This window comes from Cavia porcellus, unplaced genomic scaffold, assembly GCF_034190915.1.
Source record: "Cavia porcellus strain 051 isolate PalLab524CR breed Dunkin Hartley unplaced genomic scaffold, mCavPor4.1 scaffold_4, whole genome shotgun sequence".
NCBI lineage: Eukaryota > Metazoa > Chordata > Mammalia > Rodentia > Caviidae > Cavia > Cavia porcellus.
This window is the reverse complement of record NW_026947487.1, coordinates 73009336-73030448: the sequence shown is the minus strand read 5'-3', so window position 1 is coordinate 73030448 and position 21113 is coordinate 73009336. Positions and strand designations below refer to the sequence as shown.

Genomic DNA, 21113 nt, shown 5'->3' with positions numbered 1-21113 from the left:
GTTTGAGGAATGCAAAAGGCTGCATTTCATTGCAAACTTCAGTGTTGCTAGTTGATAAGTAAAAAAAAAGAAGGAAGGAAAAAAAGAAAGAAAAGACTCTATTCTCAAAATACTAGGGTTTTTTAAAATTTTGTTTCCAATAAAATTTCTTTAAAAACACAATGAGCTATAAGTTAACAATAAAAAGTAAATGGAAAATATTTATTGGGGTAATATATATTAATCTGTATTTCTTGGGACACTTAAATGCACCATAATTAGAAAGGAGAGCACTGAGAAACTTAATGCAGAACAGCATAGTGACTTACTGATAGTGTAATCATACAATCCAGAAATAATAGATATTTAAAGATAATTCAAAGGATGCAAACATTTAGTGCCTAATTAAAGAAAGTGAAAAGATGACATTAAACAAAGGATATTCATTCATTGTTACTTGGAGATAATCTTCATTGCTCTTTAGGTTTGTGTGGAAAACTACAAGGTTGGACATAAATGTTCTAAATGTAATATCTGCCCCATGGATTTAAGAGGTCATTATGTTTTATTGTGAAAATCAAAATAAGTGTGATGGAGGACCTGGGAAGGATTACTGTCTTGAGCACTACCCCTAGAAAGGTGAGGCTGGTGACTCGGGAAAGCTTTCTGGGTTGTCAAAAGGAGTGAAGAAAACACTCCAGAGATAGTGTAAACCATTCAAAAAGGTGTAGTATCTGGGCCACCTATTTAGGGAGGAAGAAAAAGACAATCTATTTCTAATAATTTTATTGTTTTTAGTCTGTTAGGTAACACTCTAAAGAAATATCTAAGCTTCCCAGTCAATGCTATGTACTGAATTTGTAATAAGTTACTTTCACTGTAACAAAATCAATCAATGTAGTGTTCCCAGATCTATCAGATATGTTTGTTTGCCTTAGTTACTTTCATTTTTGGGACAAATCCCTTATGCCCACAAGTTAAAGGTTGGAAGGTTTAGTTCAGCTCTCAGTTTGTAAAGGTTTTAGTCCATAATCACCTGGCTACAAGGCAGAGTGGCACAGCAGGAAGAAACAGTTCATAGCAGGGTGGGCAGAAGGCAGAAGGCAGCAAACGTCCCTTTCTTTTTTTTTTTTTTTTTAATTCAGCAACAAGCCTATTGGTTGGTGCCTTCCACACATAGGGTAGATCTTCTGTATTCAGTAAACCTATTTAGCCACATCTAGAACCATGCTAATACACTCAGTAGACTGATCCAACATCACACACCCATGATCTAACCACCTCCCAGTAGCCTCACCTGTGAACATTTAAGGCTTTTGGGTTCATCTAAACACAAGCTAAAACATTCTTCCTCTTTCTCTCAAAAGTCTCATCCACATCCCTTTAAGAAAATACATCTAGTCCATCTAGTTGTCAAAGTCTAAACATTGCTAAAAAGTCCAAGTCCAAATGCTCTTCTAAGATTGAAGACAAACTTTGTAACTGTGAGCCCCTGTAACAATGAAAAGAAAGTCAAAGACTTTTTAATGTAATTAGGTTTATTGGTATAGTTTAGGTATATACAATGGTCACATTCTTTATTTTTAAAATCACTACTTGATTACATATTGTCTTCTTAGAAATAGTTGTTCAAGTTACAAAAGTAAAGTATACAGAGTGGACATTCAAAGAGTGAGACTGCAAACAGTTCTGCTCAATGATCCAACAAAAATTCAGCAATATGGTTATCAATCCTGTACATTTAAACATACATGCAGTTATATCCCTTAGAGCATTTTCTTTTCCTCTTTTTTTTACAATAGCAATTACACATTTTGGGTTTTATTAATCCTGTATTTCTTACTTTTACACTAGAAACACAATATGATATTTATAAGTGTGATTCATATTTATTTTACCAATGAGGATAGCCTCAAGTTGTCTCCATTTGCCTATGAAGGCCTTAAGATTGTTCTTTTTTATAGCTAAGTAATATTCCATTGCATAAAAATACCACATCTTTTTCATCCACTCTGCGGTTGATGGGTATCTTAGTTGTTTCCAAGATTTAGCACAAATTATACATGGGTGCACATATCTCACTGTGATACTACCTTTGCAATTTTTATGAGAGAATACTCAGGAGGGGAATAGGGGGATTAAAGGGAACTTCCAATCCTAGTCTTCTGAGAATTCTCCATACTGATTTCCATAGTAGTTGCAGTAGCCTACATTCCCACCAACAGTGGAGCAGTGTTCCTTTTTCCCAGCAGCCTCACCAACATTTGCTATCAGTTGATTTCTTGATGGCAGCTATTCTTTCGGGAGTGAGATGAAATCTCAATGATGTTTTAATTTGCACTTCTCGAATGACCAGTGATGGTGAACATTTCTTCATGTATTTATTTGCCATTTGTGTATTTTCAACTGAGAACTGTGTGTTCATTTCAGATGCCCATTTTTGGAGAGGGTCTTTGAATTTGGGGGAAGGCTTGATGTTTTTCAATTCTTTATGTATAAGTCCTTTTTCTGAAGGGTTGTTGGCTAAAATTCTTTCCCATTCTATGAGTTCTCTTTTCACTCTGTTGGTGATTTGTTTTGAAGTGCAGAAACTTTTCAGTAAATTGAGATCACAGTTATTGATTCTTTGAAGTGTTTCCTGTGAAGTTTGCATTTTGTTTATGAATTTTTTGCCTACTCCTATGTCTCCAAGACTCCTACCTACCTTTTCCAGTAGATTTAGTGTTTCTGTTTTAATATTTAGTTCTTTGATCAGTTTAGACTTTAATTTTGTGCACGGTAACAGCCGTGGGCCTAATTTCAGTGTTTGGCATGTGGAGAGCCAATTTTCCAGCACCATTTATTAAAGAGGCTATTCTTTCAGTGAGCATATTTAGCCCCTTTGTCAAATATCCGAGTGTCTTTGTAGTTGTGCTTACATCTTCTAATCTGTTCCATTGATCCTCAAGTCTGTGTCTTTGCCAGTGCCATGCTTATTTTATCACTGTGGCTTTGTAGAATAGTTTCAAGTCAGGAACTGAGATGCCTTCTGCCTTGCCTTAGGTGCCCAGAATTGCCTTTGCTATTCAAGGTTTATTCTGTTTCCAAATGAATTTTGGGAGTGTTTTTTTAGATCTGTGGGGTATCTTAATGGTATTTTAATTGAGATTGTGTTACATCTGTATAACAGTTTTGGGAGTATGGCCATTTTCACAATGTTTGTTCTTCCTAGCCAAGAGCAAGGGATACCCTTCCATTTTCTAATATCCTTTTCGATCTCCTTTTTTAGCATAGCATAATTTTCCTTTCCTTTTTTTTTTTTTTTTTTTTTTTTTTTTGGTCATTTTCCTTTTTATCGGTACCAGGGATTGAACTCATGACTGCACACTTGCAAGGCAGGAGCTTATGCCACTAAGCTAAAACCCAGCCCCTACATAGCATAATTTTCAGCCTATAGATCTTTTACATTCTTGGTTAGGTTGATTCCTACGTATTTCATTATTTTAGATGCTATTGTGAAGGCGATACTTCCAAAATTTCTCTCTTGGTGAGTTTTTTGTTTGTGTACAGGAGTGCTATTGATTTTTGAGTCTTGACTTTGTATCCAGCTACACTGCTGAATTTATTACGTCTAGTAGTCTTTTAATGGAGTTTTTTGGGTCTTCTATGTAAAGTATTATGTCATCTGCAAATAGTGATAATTTAACATCTTCCTTTCCTATCTTTATTCCTTTTATTTCTCTCTCTTGTCTGATTGCCCTGGCTAGTGTTTCCAGAACTATATTGAATAGGAGTGTTGATAGTGGACATCTTTGTATTGTTCCTGATTCTACAGTGAAAGCTTTCCATTTTGTCCATTTAGTATGATGTTGGCTTTTGGTTATGTCATAAGTGGCCTTTATAAGATTGAGATAGACACCATGTGTCATGGTTTATGTTGGTGGCCCCTAGGCCTCATGCGTTTACATCATGCATCTGTGATTGGTTCATTGTATAGTGCTTGTATTGATGGTGTCAGTGCTACACCCATATAGGGGTGGAGCCAGGATGTGATGTAATGGAGGAAGAAGGCATGTCTTGCTCTTTTGCTGGTTTCTGCCTTGCTGTTTACAGCCACCATGAACTGCGGCCCTGCCATGCCACCCTCCCTTGGAGCCACCTGGGTATGGACTGAAACCTCCAAAAACTGTAAAAAATAAATCTTTCCTTTCCCAACTTTGGTCATCAGGTATTTTGTCTCAGCGACGAGTAAAAAGTAACTAAGGCACCAGGTATTCCGAGTTTTTGAAGAGTTTTTATCATGAACATGTGTTGGACTTTATCCAAAGCTTTTTCTGCATCTATTGAGATGAATGGTAAAATTCTTCGTAGGAAAATTGTACCTGTACATTATATACCTTGATTTGTCTTTTTTCCTCTTCCATTTCCCTGCCCTTCCTTTAACTATTGTTCCCCTCCTTAATAAGAACCAAATACTTTTAACATATAATAGCATAAGGTAAACATTCCTATTCCAAAAGATACAAAGAGGGACATACAAAGGAATGGGATCAAAGCAAGACTGAAATCCAGCAGTGTAAACATCAAATCCCCTAATTCCATGTCTGGCATCAGGGCAATCTGCAGCAAGATGTGAACCTGAAAGAGCTTGGGTGAATCTGCCCCTGTGGCACTGGTGGTGCTTGTAGCTCTCAAGACTTCTTTCTTGCACTGGGCTTGCTCACTGCTTGCAGCTTTTCTCAGATAATTCATGCTCATGGGTTGTCTGACCTTCTGGGGTCTCCATTGCACCTTCAACTTCACACTCACAGCTTCCCACACTGCCCTGTCAGAGACACACTGCCTCGCCTTCTAGGCTTTGTTCTGAAGTCTGGGTGGAAGTCTTCCTAACCCCACAGCTCTTGCATTCTGCATGTACCAAACACTAGCACCATGTGAATGATGTCAAGGTCTGCAGCCAGCTAGAGCAGCAGCCAGGCTTTCTCTCTTGGCTGTAGAGGTGCCTGGATTGCTGAGTGCTATGAACCCAACCCAGAGAAAAACATTCCCTGTGCCATTGTGGAACATAGTGCTCTTCGGCTCTCTTCTCAAAGCAAAGCTTTCACATTTGCAATTTGAGACTACCAATGGGTGGAGTCCTTCTGCTTCTTGTGATGCACTCAGGTCATCTTTTCTTTTATCTTCTTTGAAATACTAGACTTTTTATTGCTGATCTCTTCAGCAGCCAGGTTCTCCTCTGTTCTATTTGTGCAGTCCACCACTGAACTGAAAGTTCCTCACTGGCCAAACCCAAAATTTTGTAAGTCATTGTGTTGAGTTCTTTGCTCTTGATTTGCAATGTAGATCTGACTTGGAGGCCCCAAGGATAGCCATGCCATTGCCTCAACATTAGACAAACTTAAGATATCTTCTGCTACATTAATTAGTCCAGTACCCTTAATCTTAGTCTCACACAAATATTTCTTCACACCTGAACAATGTAGGTAAATTTTCAGCCAGTGCATAACACCCATGGCCTAGGGTCCAGCTGCCAGTGCAGTCCTTGTTCCCAGTGAAACCTCATGAGCCTAGACTTTTATTGCTATATTGTAGTCAATATTCTGGACTAGCCAGTCCAGAATGCCAGTCCAATTTAGAGCCACTTCTTCAGCTAACATCTTCAAACCTTTTCATAACCCTTCTACAAACCAGTTTTAAAGGTTTCTGAATCACATGACAAGTAGCACAACAGCAGTGACCTCACTTCTCCAGACTCAAAATCAGCCAGCCATCTCATGTTTGCAAGTACACTGAGGTTTGGTAGAAAATCTCAATAGCAGCACCTGGGGAGGAAGCAGTGGGGAGAGCAGACTTTAACATGGTACCCAATTCTGTCTTAGTAACTTTCTTATTCCTGGGACAACCACAAATTAAAGGAAAAAAGGTTTATTTTAGCTCACAATTGGTAGAGGTTTCAGCCCATAATCACCTCATTCCAAGGCAGAGTGGCATTGTAAAGGGGCACGGCAGAGGAGAAATAATTCACGGAGTGCAAGGCAGGAAGAATAGAATAGCATTGGACCTCCCTTTTTCTTTATTCCATCCAGGCTACATATTGGTTGGTTCCCCCTGCACCTAGGACGGGCCTTCCCATTATCCACACCAGAACTGAGCTAAACCAGTGGACTAACATAGTTATCACACACTCTTAACCCATATTCACACACTCTAGATCCAGCCCCCTCTGAAAACCCTCACCAATGAGGGTTGAAGATTTGAGAGGACATTTATATACAAGCCATGACACTATTTTTTGCTCTTGCAAAACATTATACATACATACACATGTTACATAAACACAAAATTTCTTTTTTACCTTCTGGCTTTGTTTTTTTCCTGCTAAAATTAATAAACTCTAATACTAGAGATAGGTGAGAATTTAATTATATTTTACATTGCATTGTCAGAGAATTAACTTTTAGAAACTTAATTTCACCTTGTTCAAGTAGCCTCAGTTAATGTTTTTCTAAGAAGTTTTCTTCAAGAAGCTTGACAAATACTATTACATAACAATTTAGATTCATATTGCTTATTCATTGATCGATAAAATGGAGACAATAGCAGTGATTTTCTTATGAAGTTTTCATTTCAGGATCATATATGTAAAACTGTTGAATGATACCAAATACAGAGCAAGCACTAAACAAATGATAGCTATTATTATTCTGTGTCACAGAAAGATGGAAAGTAAAAATGTTTATAATATTTTGTTTTAGTTAACTTCTAAAAATATCCCTATCTCATCCTCATTTTGCTAGTCTGTATAGACAAACACCTTTTATATCCAGTCTGAGGCATGGATAGAGGATCTCAAGGAAAACTTTTTTGAGAAGCACTCTTGCAAATAAAAAATAACCACAATAACCGACTATACAAAGTAAGGTACTTGCTATGTTTTTTAATGACTGTGGTCTGCCTGAGACCGTCTTTGTATTACTGTCTAGAAGAGTTCTAAATAAGATACTCCACTCTGAAACCTGGGACCCACTGGAGCAGATCTTGAGGACTTCTCAAACTTTACTTGGTATTTGTTCCAATAGGCCGGAAGCTCCTGGAACCTCTGCTGTTGGGCCTAACTACGCTGTTGCTGCTCTGACTTTCTTTATAGCCTTTCATCTCGTAGACAGGGAAGACACATCCTTTTCTTCTCCTCCTCCTCTTCCCTTACTCTCTCCTCTTCCTTCTCCCTCCCTTCTTCTTTTTCTACATTTCATATCCTGTAATCTAAGCTATTACCTCTGTGCTCTGCTTCAGAATCCTATGAATCCTATCTGACCTTTTTATATATGAGCAGTCTGTTTTATCTATTTTATCCCAGTCAGATATCACAACCAATTTTCCATGATAGTCTAAAGTATATCTGAGTTTTGGCTTGCTAAGGTCTTGATCTTTCCTAAGACCTTTCAACATTCCCTAGGTTTCTCTAAGATGTAAAAGCAGACCCATCTCATGCTTTGTCAAAGTCTGCACTCCACTGCTTCCTCCCCAGGTGCTGCTGTTGAGGTTTGCTACCAAGCCTCAGTGCACTCGCAAAGATAAGATGGCTGGCTGATTTGGAGTCCAGAGCAAGGGTAGAGTTCTTCAGCTCAGCTCTCACTTTGATGATGTCCTATTCATTTCCCACCCAAGGAACAAATTTTCAAGAATCCAATCCATGCAAGCTTAAAATATTAAACACATACAAATGCATATTTAAACAAATAAGTAATATTTCCATCAATCACAAGGAAAATAAATCCTAATTCATAAAAAGTAAAAATAGTTTATTGTTAAATTTCCCATGATGTACTAGTATTTGCAACTAGTTCTGTATCTAAGTAACAGGAAAAGAGCTGGCAGTGGTTGCTGTGCTATGAAGTCTTATTAGGTGAGTCAGCTAATTACATAGCTCTACCATTAATATGGCAGGAACTGAGCTGCTTACTAGAGAAAATAGGATCAAGATAAGCTATTATCTCCTCGTTATGCAATGGAAAGATCTCTTTAAAAATTATTTTCCACAGATTCCTAATTTTTAGCAGTTATTTTTATAAATAATGATTATATATTTAAAACTGGATTCAGGAATTATGGTGGAATGTAGACTTTAAAAGTAGCCCCCATATCCTTCATGTGTTACCTTTCTTGCCTTCTCTCCAAAATGTTTTTAAAAAAATGAGATAAATGAGTTTTCATTTTATCTGTTCCCTTTATCTTTCTCTTGCTCTGAGAAGATTGCTAACACTAAATAAATGGCTAAATGGGAAAGAGACAAGAAAACTAGTAATTGCTGACAGATTAAAGTAGAGCATAAATGGCTTCTAAGTACATATCATTTCTATCCAATACTAGTTTTTCTGAAACTATCATTTAATTAAAACTGATTTGCATTCTTATTCCGAAAAGATTTCCTACAGGTCTGAACTATGTACAGTGGGTTTCCTATGTGACTCACAAAGCTCACGTGTGTGACTGTTTCCTAGTGGCTCAGATGATTGATGACACAATACTCTGTTATTTCCTGAGACACAGTCTGAGTGAGTGGACAGCATAGCTGAAGGAGGCTCAGGCAGCCTTGGGGATGACCCAGAGCCACTTCTTCACTCCACCAGTGCATGGTTTCACTTGTTGTGAAATAAGCAGTTGATAATGAAAATAATATGCTGCAATTGCCCTTTTAAATTAAGACCTTCAGGATAGTCTCAGGAGGTAGCACCAGAGATAATCAGTGATCTGTAGTCTGTATGTATGTGTGTTCTTACACCGATGATGGTATGAGTACAAAATGTTGATAGCAAACTACTGGCTTCAACATCAAAACACTACATTTTCAAAACTTAATTTTTTTTTGTAAATCTGGGTCAACAAAATGAAAGATGGTGCTACACAAACATAATAGTATAACAAATCAAGAGAGTAGAGACTTGGCTGGGTGACTCTACCAAGCCTGTCCCTTTGTGCAAGGCTGATACCTGGCCCTTTACTAACCCATCCTCTTTTGCATATATCTCACTAATATTGTAAATAGTGTTGCTACTCTTTTCCTGTTGTATTTGTAATTGCTGCTATAAAAAAACCATAAGGCCCATATTGGCAGAGAGCCATCTATGCATTCTTAAATGTATAGAACAGTGACTGACCAAGTCCATTTGATATAAATCATAACTGTACTTTTCCCAAAAATCGAATGTTAATTTTAACTTAACCCTCTCAATTCATGTAATTACTAAAATATATTTAAATACTTCACAGTATACAAACAATAAATATTATATTTTTATATTGTTGTTCCTTATGCATAATATTAAGGCTTAAGATAGTATTGCTGAAGTACATGTGATTTGATTTTATTGGTTAAATAACATTGTGTAAATATGTTCAATTCAGTTTCTTTTCTTTACAAAATTCCTGTTTTTAAAAAATTGAAAGACATCTATTTTTGGGATCAGATGCTCTTTCCTCTGTACTTTAAAATGGTATTACGGGGGCTGGGGATTTAGCTCAGTGGCATAAGCACCTGCCTTGCAAGAGGCGGTCGTGCATTCAATCCCCGGTACCGATAAAAAGTTTAAAAAAAAAATGGTATTACGAAAACACTAACAGTTTATAACAGAAAGTTTTATATATGGAATATATTGCTTTTTAATGAATCCGTTTTTGGAACAGATGCCCTTTACTCTTTTCTTTATTTAAAATGGTGTTATGAAAAAAACAGTTTATAATAGAACAATTTATATATAGAATGTATTGCCTTTTAATGAGCTTTTCATGCCTTTCTACCTTATTTTTTAGCAAGTCACTAAAATATATAATATTTCTCTTCGCGGAATAAAGTGTGTACTATTTATACAAATAGACTCCTCTGTTTATGAGGGGGAATGTGTGAGACATGTTTTTTAAGCTCCTATGCTGTTTTCATTTAAATATGAGTTCTAGGGCCAAGGATATAGCTCAGCAGCACAGCACCTGCCTGGCAGGCACAAGGTCCTGAGTTTGATTCCTGATACCAAACAATAAATAGTTCTAGGCTTGATTTCATGTTAGAAACACTGGATTTATAAGATGGGAACTGAGGTGAAAACTTTTCTACCCTTGAGGTCAAAGTTCTTTCTTTTTAGTTCTCTCCATATTTATGGTTACTGTCTTTCTCTTCCATTTCCTGCAGTTTGTGTTATTGAAAAAGGTGTTAATTCCATATCTCTGAGGCTTGTTGATGTTCAGCACTGCAACAGAAGACTGTTTCTGTCCAAATGCTCATGTCTTGTAGTGTAAAAGAAGTGGAGTAGTGGACCAAGGATTTAGCTCAGTGGTATAAGCACCTGCCTAGCAAGCACAAGTCCATGAGTTCAAACCCTGGTACCACACACACACACAAGTGGAGCTACTTGCTTTAAACCTTGAAGTGTAGATGCCTGGTAACTGACAAAGCCCTGTATGAGGTATTGTTTCATATGATCTTTAAAAAACCCTGTTTGCCAGCCTGTAAGGGACTTTAAATGAAAGAAATTGTCTTTTTAACATACATTACTATACTTTTACACTAAATGATACCAGAGTTTATAAGCAGTTGCTAATGCTGGCCAGTGTTTTGGAGTATACTTAGCTATTGATAAGCCTTAGAATCCTGCATTTTAATCAAGGGTTCCAGGTGATTCTAGGTTTTTCTTTCAAATGTGGTTTGGGGAAACTATTTGTATCTTCATTATGTGCCAGATTAAATGTGTAAAATAGAGTGAAATCAAGTAATCGTCATAAAATTGAATAAAAATAACTTCTTTACAGGAAATATTAACAGGCATTCAGATACAGTGTGAATTAAAACATGAAATATTTTATTAATAAAGATAAGGATGCTAGTTAGAAACTATACTGACCATGTGAAATATTGATGGCAGATAGAAGTATAACCAAAGTTAATGAAATTTGATGTGTCTTCTGCTCCTTTTCCAAATAAGCCATCTTGTGATACAGAGAACTGGCCCTTAACACAGCAAGAGAAAAGCTGTCAGGGTAGAGAGTGGCACTGAGGCTCTCAGAAGCAACCTCTGGCTCACTCTGGAGGCAGCAGCAAGCGGGGACCCTCACAACTGGGTCGCCCTGAAGCAAGCTGAGTGTTCAGCTCTCTCACACAACTGAAATTCCTTCCTGTTTCCCTTGGCTCACTTCCCTTTTCCTCACTGTCACGTCCCTACAATTCCCTTCTGAGTAAAGTATTAGCAGGTGAGTCTGGTCCCAGGTGTGTTTCACAGAGAACTTCAGCCAGGACAGGCTTCAGTTGCTCACTGGTTTTGTTTGTTTGACACAACAGGTGCATTTAGTATGGGCTTGAGGAGAGAAGAGTTTGTAGGCTGGGCAGGATCATTTCTGTGCCTTCCTAAAGATACAGCTTTTAAATTGTTTCTTGTTAGCAGTGGAAGTTCATTTGACTGGTTTTTTTTTTTTTTTGATAACTATATTTCTTTCCATTAATCAAATGTAGAGATACAATATCAAAATTTATTTTATTGTTCTTAAAACAATTCCATTTGAAAAGATCAGAGACTTTCCAGAGATGGGACCTGCGGGGGGCAGTGTTTTCTTACCATATCCATGTAGTCTGTCCTACAATTTGTCTTCCTAAAAATACAGAGATGTACCAGAATTCAGACATTTTTCTCATACACTTTATCACCTTAACATACTCTGGCTTAATACAATATTTTAATGAAAACTTGGAAATAAAATGGTTTTTTGCAAAGGTGTTTAACATTTGTTATATTAGTTTTCTTTTTTCTTCATGCCAAAAAATGTCTAGACAATGAATTTCAAATTTTCAAACACAGTTACACTAAAAAATTTTTAATAGCCAGATAGTGCAAAATTAATGTTCTTTGTTAATAACTGTTAAGGTACAGTTAGGCTTAGCTCTAAATTATAGTTGAAATCAAAATTTATTAAAATTTTTTATGAATAATATTCAATATTTTAGAGGATATGTATAGGTTTTATGACAAAACTATATTTGGTGGGGGCTGAGAATATAGCTCAGGGGCAAAATGCCTGCCTGGCAAGCCCAAGATTGTGAGTTCAATCCCAATACCAATAAAATAAAATAATCCAATCCCCCCCCCATATCTGTTGATCATATGTAGAATCCATTCTTTTATGCTCTTTTAGAATAGCTGCCACATATTTTACTCTGTTTAGAAGTCTATTAAATGACTATAAAGTCAACAAGTTTTGATCACATGATCATATTTAGAAAGACAGATATCTGTAATAAATGCTTATAGTCCTGGAAATCTGGGAGGATGAAATAGGAAGATCAAAAATCCAAGCCAAGCCTGGACAAATTAGTGATCCAGGAAGACCCTGTCTCAAAATTAGAAAAATAAAAGGACTGGGGATTTGGATATAGTTCAGTGCAGAGGCCATGGGTTTGGTCCCCGGTAAAATAAATGAATAAATGGAAAAGCTTTAGAGTTAGACAAGTAACTTGTAATAAATACATATACTTTTAAAAATTCTGAAAAACCATAAACTTTCTCATTCTATACCTCACATATCTTCTCCAATTCAAACCTGTATTATTTTAAAGCAAATACTTAAATATTTTATTTCACCTGTGAACTTTTGATTATTTAACTTCTAAAAGTTAAGAACCCCTTTAAAAGCAGAATTCTTAAAAAAGCTATTACAATAAAAAATAAATAACTCTTTAATGAAATGCCTAGTTGATGTTCAGTTACCCCATTCTTCTGTTTGTTTAAGTCAAGATGCAAATAAGAGTAAAGTGTTGTAGTTTGGATCCTAAATGTCCCCAAAGGCTCGTATGCTAAAGGCTTGGATGCTAGCCTGTGGCCTTATTGGGAAGTGGTGGGAACTTAGGAGATGAACCATAGTGGAGAGAGATGGGTAATTAGGGATGTTGACCTCCAAAGAAATAATGTCACCCTGGCCTTGTCTTCTCTTTTTGCATTACTGCCACCAGAGGGTAAATAGACCTTATCTGCATGCACTCACTATACAGTTGCCACCATAGGCCTAAAGTAACAAGGCAAACTGACCATGGACTGAAATCCCTGAAATTGTGAGCCATAATAAATTCTTCCTTATTTTAAGTTAGTTTTTTCAGCTATTTTGTCATAGCGATAAACGGCTGACTGACACATAAGATTCTTAAGTTTCAACCTGCTGATGTTCATTTTAGTCTCTTTTAATCTATAGGTTTCTAATAATTTTGTTCTCCTTTCAGTTTCATTACTGGTGTATTTGTCCTATACTGTTTCCCACAGTCTAAAACTTAACCAACTGCATCCAATGATGTGAACCTCTTCTTGAACTCTTATATGGCTGTAAATTCTCAGGGATCCCTAGAAAGAATTTATATTCAAGTTTTTGTGAAGAATATTTCCTAGATGGCAGTATTTACGTCCATCAGGATCACATAATACAAGGCACCTTTGTTCATGCTGAATGAGCAGTCATTAGTGATTAATGCTCAGTCCATTACAGAAAGTGATATTCTAGTTTGTTTCCTGCCTTAACTAGATTATGCCTATAAAGAAAAACTTATACTCATCAACTCTTAGATATTCCGAAGGTAAATTTATATGAGAGACAAGATACAAAAAAAGGATGATAAAAATATGCAGTGAATGTTTAAATTATAAAAAAAATATAGTAAAAGATACTTTGCCATCAACCCCACTGCCAGACACATCCCCTCATTTTGAACATATTCTCCCACCATTCTGTCATTCTCTGAAGCAGTAATGGAAGTCTTGTTTCATGAGTTTGTTTAAGAGAGATGATAAAAAAAAAAAACGTGTGAATGTTGTTCTTGAGGGCCGCCTACTGAAATGGCAGGTTTATGAACACCTCATGGTGTAGCCCCATCTGCCTTGCTCCCTGGATATGACACAGTAAGTCCTCTGGCTCTTTACAGCAAAATAAGCGTGACAGGTAAATGTTTTGAATCAGTTTGGGGTATCCGGGCTGCTGTAACAGCAACTTAAGACAGTACCCAAAGAGGACTGCCAAAGCTACTTCAGAAAGTGGCGAGAATGACGGCATAGGTTTGTGGGGCTTACATTTTGAGGGAGAATAATGGTAACATCTTAGACTGTGATCTCATTCTTTTAAGGTCCTTATACTTTCCAACCACGCCTTTTATGTACTTGGTAATTTTTCAAAAATTACATTTTTTCTGGCCAAATCTGATCCTAAGTGCTTGCTTCCGTGAAATAGTCATCTCTTCCCGTGCTGTTTCCACAGCTTCCGTCTGGCAGCTTCCTACCCAAGTGCTGTGGTGACTTCAATGAGGGCTTAGATAAGAAGGCTGCAAGGGGCCAGGTAGGGTGGTGGGAGGAGGCTGAATATTAGACGCCCTGATCTTGGAGGACAGGGGCTACTTCCACTGCAGGAATTGTACCTGGGCATGCCTCTTTCCAGTGCCGTGCCATCGTCTCCAGTCCCTTGAACAGCCCAGATTCCTCTGTCTCTGTCCTCAGACTGGTTGTTTCACACTGGCCTGGCGAGTATGTTAACAAAGACATCCTTGTTTGATAAATGCTGGTTTCAGGTTGGCTTCTCTTCCTCCTTTTGTACATTTGTAGTTTTAAAAATGCAGTGGACTTGTAGAGCGTGTGTGTGTGTGTGTGTGTGTGTGTGTGTGTGTGTATAAGCTGATAACAGGGAGCACCAGGATTACTCCCTCATAGATGGGCTTTAACACCTTCCAAGATGATTTCCTATCCCTGCAGTGGACTCTCCTGGTGTGTAAAGAACAGAGATAGTCAGGGAGGAGGAGAGAATACATTGTTTCTTAACTGCTGAAATCTATGCATAGGAGAAGAAGCCTTTCAAGTACCAGAACTTTTGAAAAATAAACTCAGTGTAAGGATTAAAAGAGTATAGTCTCCTCTTCCAGTGGGACTGGGAAAATGTCCTTAGGAAGATGCTTTGTAGGTTTTCTGGGAGCTATTTCCACTTCATGTAGGTAGTGTAGTTATTTCAGGCATTCACAGTCACTGATTATAATATACTAGGGAAACATTGATGTGTCCTTATTTTAATATAATAATTTAATTGCCTGGAAATAAGACATTAAAGAATTCACTGATCCTACTTGCAAAAGCAACATATACAGTTGGTCCTTCATATCTCTGTGTTGTGCACCCATGCATTTAACCAACTGTGAATACAGTTTTGATAAAAATGGCATCTTTAAGAAACACATACAGCCTTTTGTCATTTGTGTCCATCAGGTTTCTGTCACTGTGATAATATACCTGTGATAATCAACTTTGAAAATTTCATTATGACTCATAATTTAGCGATTTCAATCCATGGTTGATTGGCTCTTGGCTTTTGGGTTTTTGGCAACGCAGTCTATTGTAGCAGAAGCCTGTGACAAAGGAATCTGTTTGCCTCAAAGTGGCAGGGAAGTACAAGATACAGAAAGGGGCTGGGGACACTAGCCCCTATCTCCTAAAAGTTCTACCATCTCTATTAGCAACACAGACTCAAGATCAAGCCTATAACACAAGGGTACTTTTCCTATTAAAACTAAAGCATATTAGTTCATGAACAATAGAATACAACACCATTGTGTGGGAGCCAGCACTGCAAGTGTGTATATGAAGCACTTTGCTTCTAAACTGTAACGTGGGCTGTTGTGAATGGTCAGCTCAAAGACTGCAGACAGAGCATAGCATGACCAGGAGGGGAGCAGTGGCTTTGCAGCCCCAGGATGTGGAAAGTATTTTTTGTTCAGTTTCCCAAGCTGTCCCCAGTACCCTACGCTCAGCTGTCCCCAATGCTATCAGCACAAGTGGAATATGTACTTTCCTTGAACTGTCTTTTGGGCTTCTTGTTCTCATTTAGTAAGAAACATCTTTGTTCTCATTATCTATGTAAGACAGTGTGCATTTTTAAGAAACAGTGTGGTGAATAACCCATTCTTGTGTGTTTATACCACGTCTTCCTTCATCAAAACAGGAATCTTTATTGGAGATCAGTCCCAATATTCATCGAGAAATTGCATCCCCAGTATTGATTGGGGAGCGCCGGTATTGGCTGGGGAATTACAACCATTTGTATTGTATTGTTACTAGCTATCCTATGCAATCTCAATATGATTTAAAGCCTACAGTGGTGTGTGCATAGGTTGTATGCAAATGCCACCCTTTTTCTATAAGGGATTTATCAGAGCATCTACAGATTGTGGTATCCAAGGAGGGACCTGGAACCAACCTGTTTCCTACACATATTAATTTTTAAGTGACTAAAAGTTTCTGGAAGTATAGGCTGATTCTTGTGACCTTGACAGCTGTTGAACATACTAAAATTGTATTTGATTGTTTACCTTTCTTCTGGTTTTATTTTCCCTTTTTTCCTATTTATCTATTTGTCATTATGCTTTTAATATAGTTTATGTTATAAGATAAATAGATAACATTTTCTTATTACTTATTCTCCCACTATATTTATATTTCTTCTAGGATTTCTCAAATCCTTTACCCACCATTATGTGAATTTTAGACACTTTAAGCTTTTAAACTTTTGACTGAGACAATTTCTCAAGAAGAGGAAAATGCAGTAGATATCTGAAATGAAAACACCTAAGAGATTACAAATTTATAACCTTTAGCTCTTTGGAATTCCATTTTAAAAGGATTACTAAAAGAGTACTCAGAAATTCATGTATTATTGTTTTTAAAATAAGCAATCATTATATACTTGAAACTTAGTGAAGGATAATTTAAAATAACACAGAAGGATTTCATTTGAGTCTGGTGCGTGATTTGTGTAGCCGGATGTCCCCAAACATCATCCAGCATTACCTGGCTGAACTCAAATAGCCTTAACTGATACCCTTGAGCATACATGCACATCTGCCTCCGGGAACGTTTACCCATCCTACTTAAACAAGAGCAACTCATCTGTGAGAGAACAGCAGGCAGGCCAGGCCTGCCATACTGACTAATCCAGTCCGTATCAAAGCGTTCTGACAAATGATGTGACACAGTCAAATCCCGACTTGAGAGTTTAAAATTGCGTGGAACCAGGAGGTTGCCTTATCACCTATATATCTGACTCTACGCATAGTTAGGTAAATATCCATCAAAATGTTAATGATGGCCCTTATTTCTCCCACTTTTAAAGATCTTACTGGGTTGTTTTACCACAAAGTCTAACTGTAATTGATGCTTAGAAAAAGCACAAGACACTTGCCCAAACATCACAAAAGACCTGTAAGCTAGAGAAGTTAGAATTTGAGCTCACATCTTGTGGCACTGCAACTGTTGTGCCTAACTACCACACACAGAACCTTGCTTTATTGTACTAAGACAAGTTACTATGAAAACAAAACCTCTTCTTCACATTTAGAGAGAAAGAAAAGGCTTGGGGATGGTATTTATGTTATTTGAAAATAATCTGGACTTTTCCAGCAGGTAAAAAGAAGACCAGACACATAGGACAATTTACTAACTTCTCAACCCAGCTCCCATTAACCTGATGTTCCGCTGGGTCTTCTTCCACCGTTGGCCATTTCCTCCTCTGCCTCTCTGCCTGCCAGTCTCTCCATGATGAAAGCAGGGAAGGTGTAATTACCTCAGGCATACTGTTAAACATATGCCAAGGGACCATTTGATTTCTTTGAGTAAACTTTTTGAGCTCTTTTTTGCATTTCTGCTCTTTGAATTTTCAATGAACTTCATTATTTAAATAACTATTTTGTTGGAATAAATGCAGAGCAACAAAAGGTATTTAATGAAGAATAATAACTATTTTAGGCTGAATTTTGCAATATCCTGTTTCTAAAAGTTTTCAACCATGTTATTTGACTTTATTCCTTCAAATATAAAGAATTCTGGAAGTCCTTTTTCATGAATGTCATTGGTTGCACTGTCATGGCTCCCTTGATGTGTGGAATCCATGGAAAATGTTTACCTTTCAGAGTCATCTGACTTTTGACAAGAGCCAGTATCAGATGCAGTGCATAAGAGAGATGAGGACATACCTTAATGTTGTTATGAGCTTGCCCTGGCCTTGGATAGCGCTCAGCAGCGACATGAATTACAGTTTTTTAAATATTTTTTTTAATCACATCTCATGAAGACACTCCTGAAAGGGAATTTCAGAAGCTGGTTTAGAAAGTGACAAGAACGATGGGATAAACATGTCCAAAGCAAGGGGGGGAGAGGTTGAGAGTCAATGGCAATGTGTTTTTACTGTATAAACTTTTTAAATTTAAGCATTCACTGTATATTTTGGTTGCACTGCATATAATTCAGTCTTCAAATTTCAGAAAGGAACTTATCTTTTGACAACATTTAAAAGTATATTATTCATGACAAATATTTATGTAAGTTTAAAATCTAGGAAAAAAAATAAGGATAACATATATAAATCCCCAACAAAATATTTTCACTATTTTCTTATTTTCTTTCAGTCTTGTTATTGTTGCACTTGAATTCTACATAAATTGTATCCACAACAAGTACAACACTTTATGTCCTGTTAAACATTTTACCAAAGTTTCTTATGTTACATAATTTTTGAATCATAATATATGTCTTCATAACAATTTGTTGAGTATTTGAATAATTTTTAAAATTTTTATCATCTATTCATTGTTGAATTAAAAATTTTTTGATATTAATATTGATCTTACATGTACAAACATCTTTAGGTCAGCCTCACATTATTTCTCAGATAGCTTCCCGAACAAAAACTGGGTGCCTTTGATAGCGTTAGTAATCCATGCCATTACAGTGTTTTCTCAAAGACATTGTTTAGCTGGAATGTGATCCACAACGTCAAGGAGTGCCATTTTTGCAGCATTTCTGCCAATATTACATATATAAATTTTTTCAAAACATGTTTGAAAAACAGAAAATGGTACCTCATCATGTTCTATTTGTGCTTCCCAATTTACTTACTAGAATGAAGAAGGATCCTCCCAGGAAGGAATTCTGGAAGATATGCCAGTGGACCCTGACAATGAGGCCTATGAAATGCCTTCTGAGGTAAATTTATACACATAAAATAAATAAATAAAGTTTAGGAGTAGAAGTTGGGTCTTCCTGAAAGCAATATCAAAATCCTGTCATGATCAGATTTCCGTTCTGTTAGAGTTTGTATGAGTCACTCAGGACGTTTTCTGAAAGAGAATAAAAGCAATTATTGAAGTCGTAGGTGAAGATGAAATTTCCAGTTGGGAAAGTAAAAGTGTCTTAATTTTCTTCTGTCAGTTAGAGGGTCTGAGCCATGAAAGCAGTTCATGAGCCATTTGACTTAGGTCTCCAGGTCTCTGAAAGCCAGAGAGGTGCATCTGATGTGCTTTCACAGGACTACGTCATGGGATTGCCCAACAGTAATCTAGAAGTAGAAGCCAGATACTCTGATGACGAACATAATTTCATTTTCTATGTAACAAACCATAAAGTTAGAATGATACAGCAGAGTTAGTCATTCCGGAACTCTCGAAGTGCTGAGCCATGTCCCATATCATTTGCTCCAAATCCTTGATCAGTGAACACATCCGTTAACGAGTACTGAATCTTTTTGTTTTTCCTCATGGTAGGAAGGCTATCAAGACTATGAACCAGAAGCCTAGGAAATACCTTTGCTCCCAGTCTCTTGAAATCTGCTGACAAATGTTCCATTCCTGTGCAAGTGCTCAGTCCCGGTGCGCAGTCCTGACGTTTGCCCTGAGTTTTTACAGTGTATTTCCAAGTCTTCCATCGGCAACAATTGAAGTCTCCATCCCTGCCCCTCAGCCCTGCGGTGCACCCTCACTTCAGTGAAGGTGTGGTGGCAGGCTCCTTGTGTGCTGTGGATATTGTGGCTTCAAATCTAAAATGTTAAAACAGATTAAAAACACCTAAGTGACTACCACTTATTTCTAAATCTCTACTATTTTTCTGTTGCTGTTGTGATTTCTTCTCATATAGTATAAAATTTTAGGTGTCTTTAATGATTCTAAGAATAATGATATATTGTGAAAATTAAAATATATAATATATCAAAATATGTGCGCATGAATCTATGCACCTATAAATATTAACTGAAATTTCACTGTTTTGTGATGTGTTTTATTAACTAGTGTTTGTATATAAATGGTGAAAATTAAAATGTTATCTCATTATAAAATATGTTGTCTCGCATTTCATTTTAATAATAAAATTATACTTATAAGCGATGTGGACCACAAACTGACACAACAAATTTAAAGTTCTAAGTAGCCATTTGAAGAAGAAGGAATATGAGAGATTTTAGTGAAATTGGAATATAGGCCTTAAACTGAGGTTTCCCTGAAGAGACCTTCCCCAAAGTCTGTTCTAATCTGCAGTGTTGTCTTCAGAGGCTTGCCGAAAAGGTGGTTCCATGCAACAGCAGGTGAGAAATGATTTAGACCACATCTTCTTTAGATATTCATTAGATATTAGCATGTTAGAGGTTCTTCAGAATACCCCCTTTTTAAAAAATAATCAGAAATACTCTCTTCCCCAACCCCCAAAAATGCTTTTGAACATCTCTTGAGCTTAGTAGGTATCATGCACTGGATTAGATCTCCAGTACAAAAAGGGAACAAAACAACAGAAAAACAACAAAACAACCAAAAAGACAAAAAACAACTACAAAAAACACCAGCAAAGCAAAAACATTCTGGGAAATACCAGTGTTCTGAGGGGCTGGGGATTTAGCTCAGTGGCATAAGCGCCTGCCTTGCAAGCAGGCAGTCGTGAGTTCGATCCCTGGTACCGATAAAAACGAAAAAAAAAAAAAAAAAAGTTAATTCTGTAGGTTTATGAAGAATCTCATGGATTTCTTTAAATTCTGCTAATATATTAATCCTGGTATACTCCATTACAGAAAGTTTTTCACATGAGGGAAAACCTATTAAATTCCCAGGAAATCACGTACACATGGCTATGAAATACAATAAGTTAATTGAGAAAGCTGTTTAAAATGCTTAATCATTCAGAAGAAAAATTATGTCACTTTTACAAGTCACTTGTAGAAAATACAATTTCAAGAAGTAATATTCTAAACGTGCTACTCATTTACATGTATTTGTGAGTGCTTTGTTGTGTAATGGGCACTGACAGGGAAGGTGGGGTGAGAGGCTGTGAGGACACTCACCT

The 21113-nt window shown here is 37.0% G+C and overlaps 1 protein-coding gene across 5 annotated transcripts in view; it reads left to right on the top strand.

Annotated features, from left to right (window-relative positions):
• Window positions 1–20118, top strand: part of Snca (synuclein alpha) — a 115397-nt gene extending 95279 nt beyond the window's left edge. For all 5 annotated transcript variants that reach the window (XM_013150101.3, XM_003467473.4, XM_005002663.3 and 2 more), the window contains 2 exons: window positions 18909–18992; window positions 19550–20118. In XM_013150101.3, coding sequence (XP_013005555.1) covers window positions 18909–18992; window positions 19550–19582 — 117 coding nt within the window. In that variant the 3' untranslated portion in view covers window positions 19583–20118. The remainder of the gene's footprint in view (window positions 1–18908; window positions 18993–19549) is intronic.
• The last annotated feature ends 995 nt before the right edge of the window (window positions 20119–21113 follow it).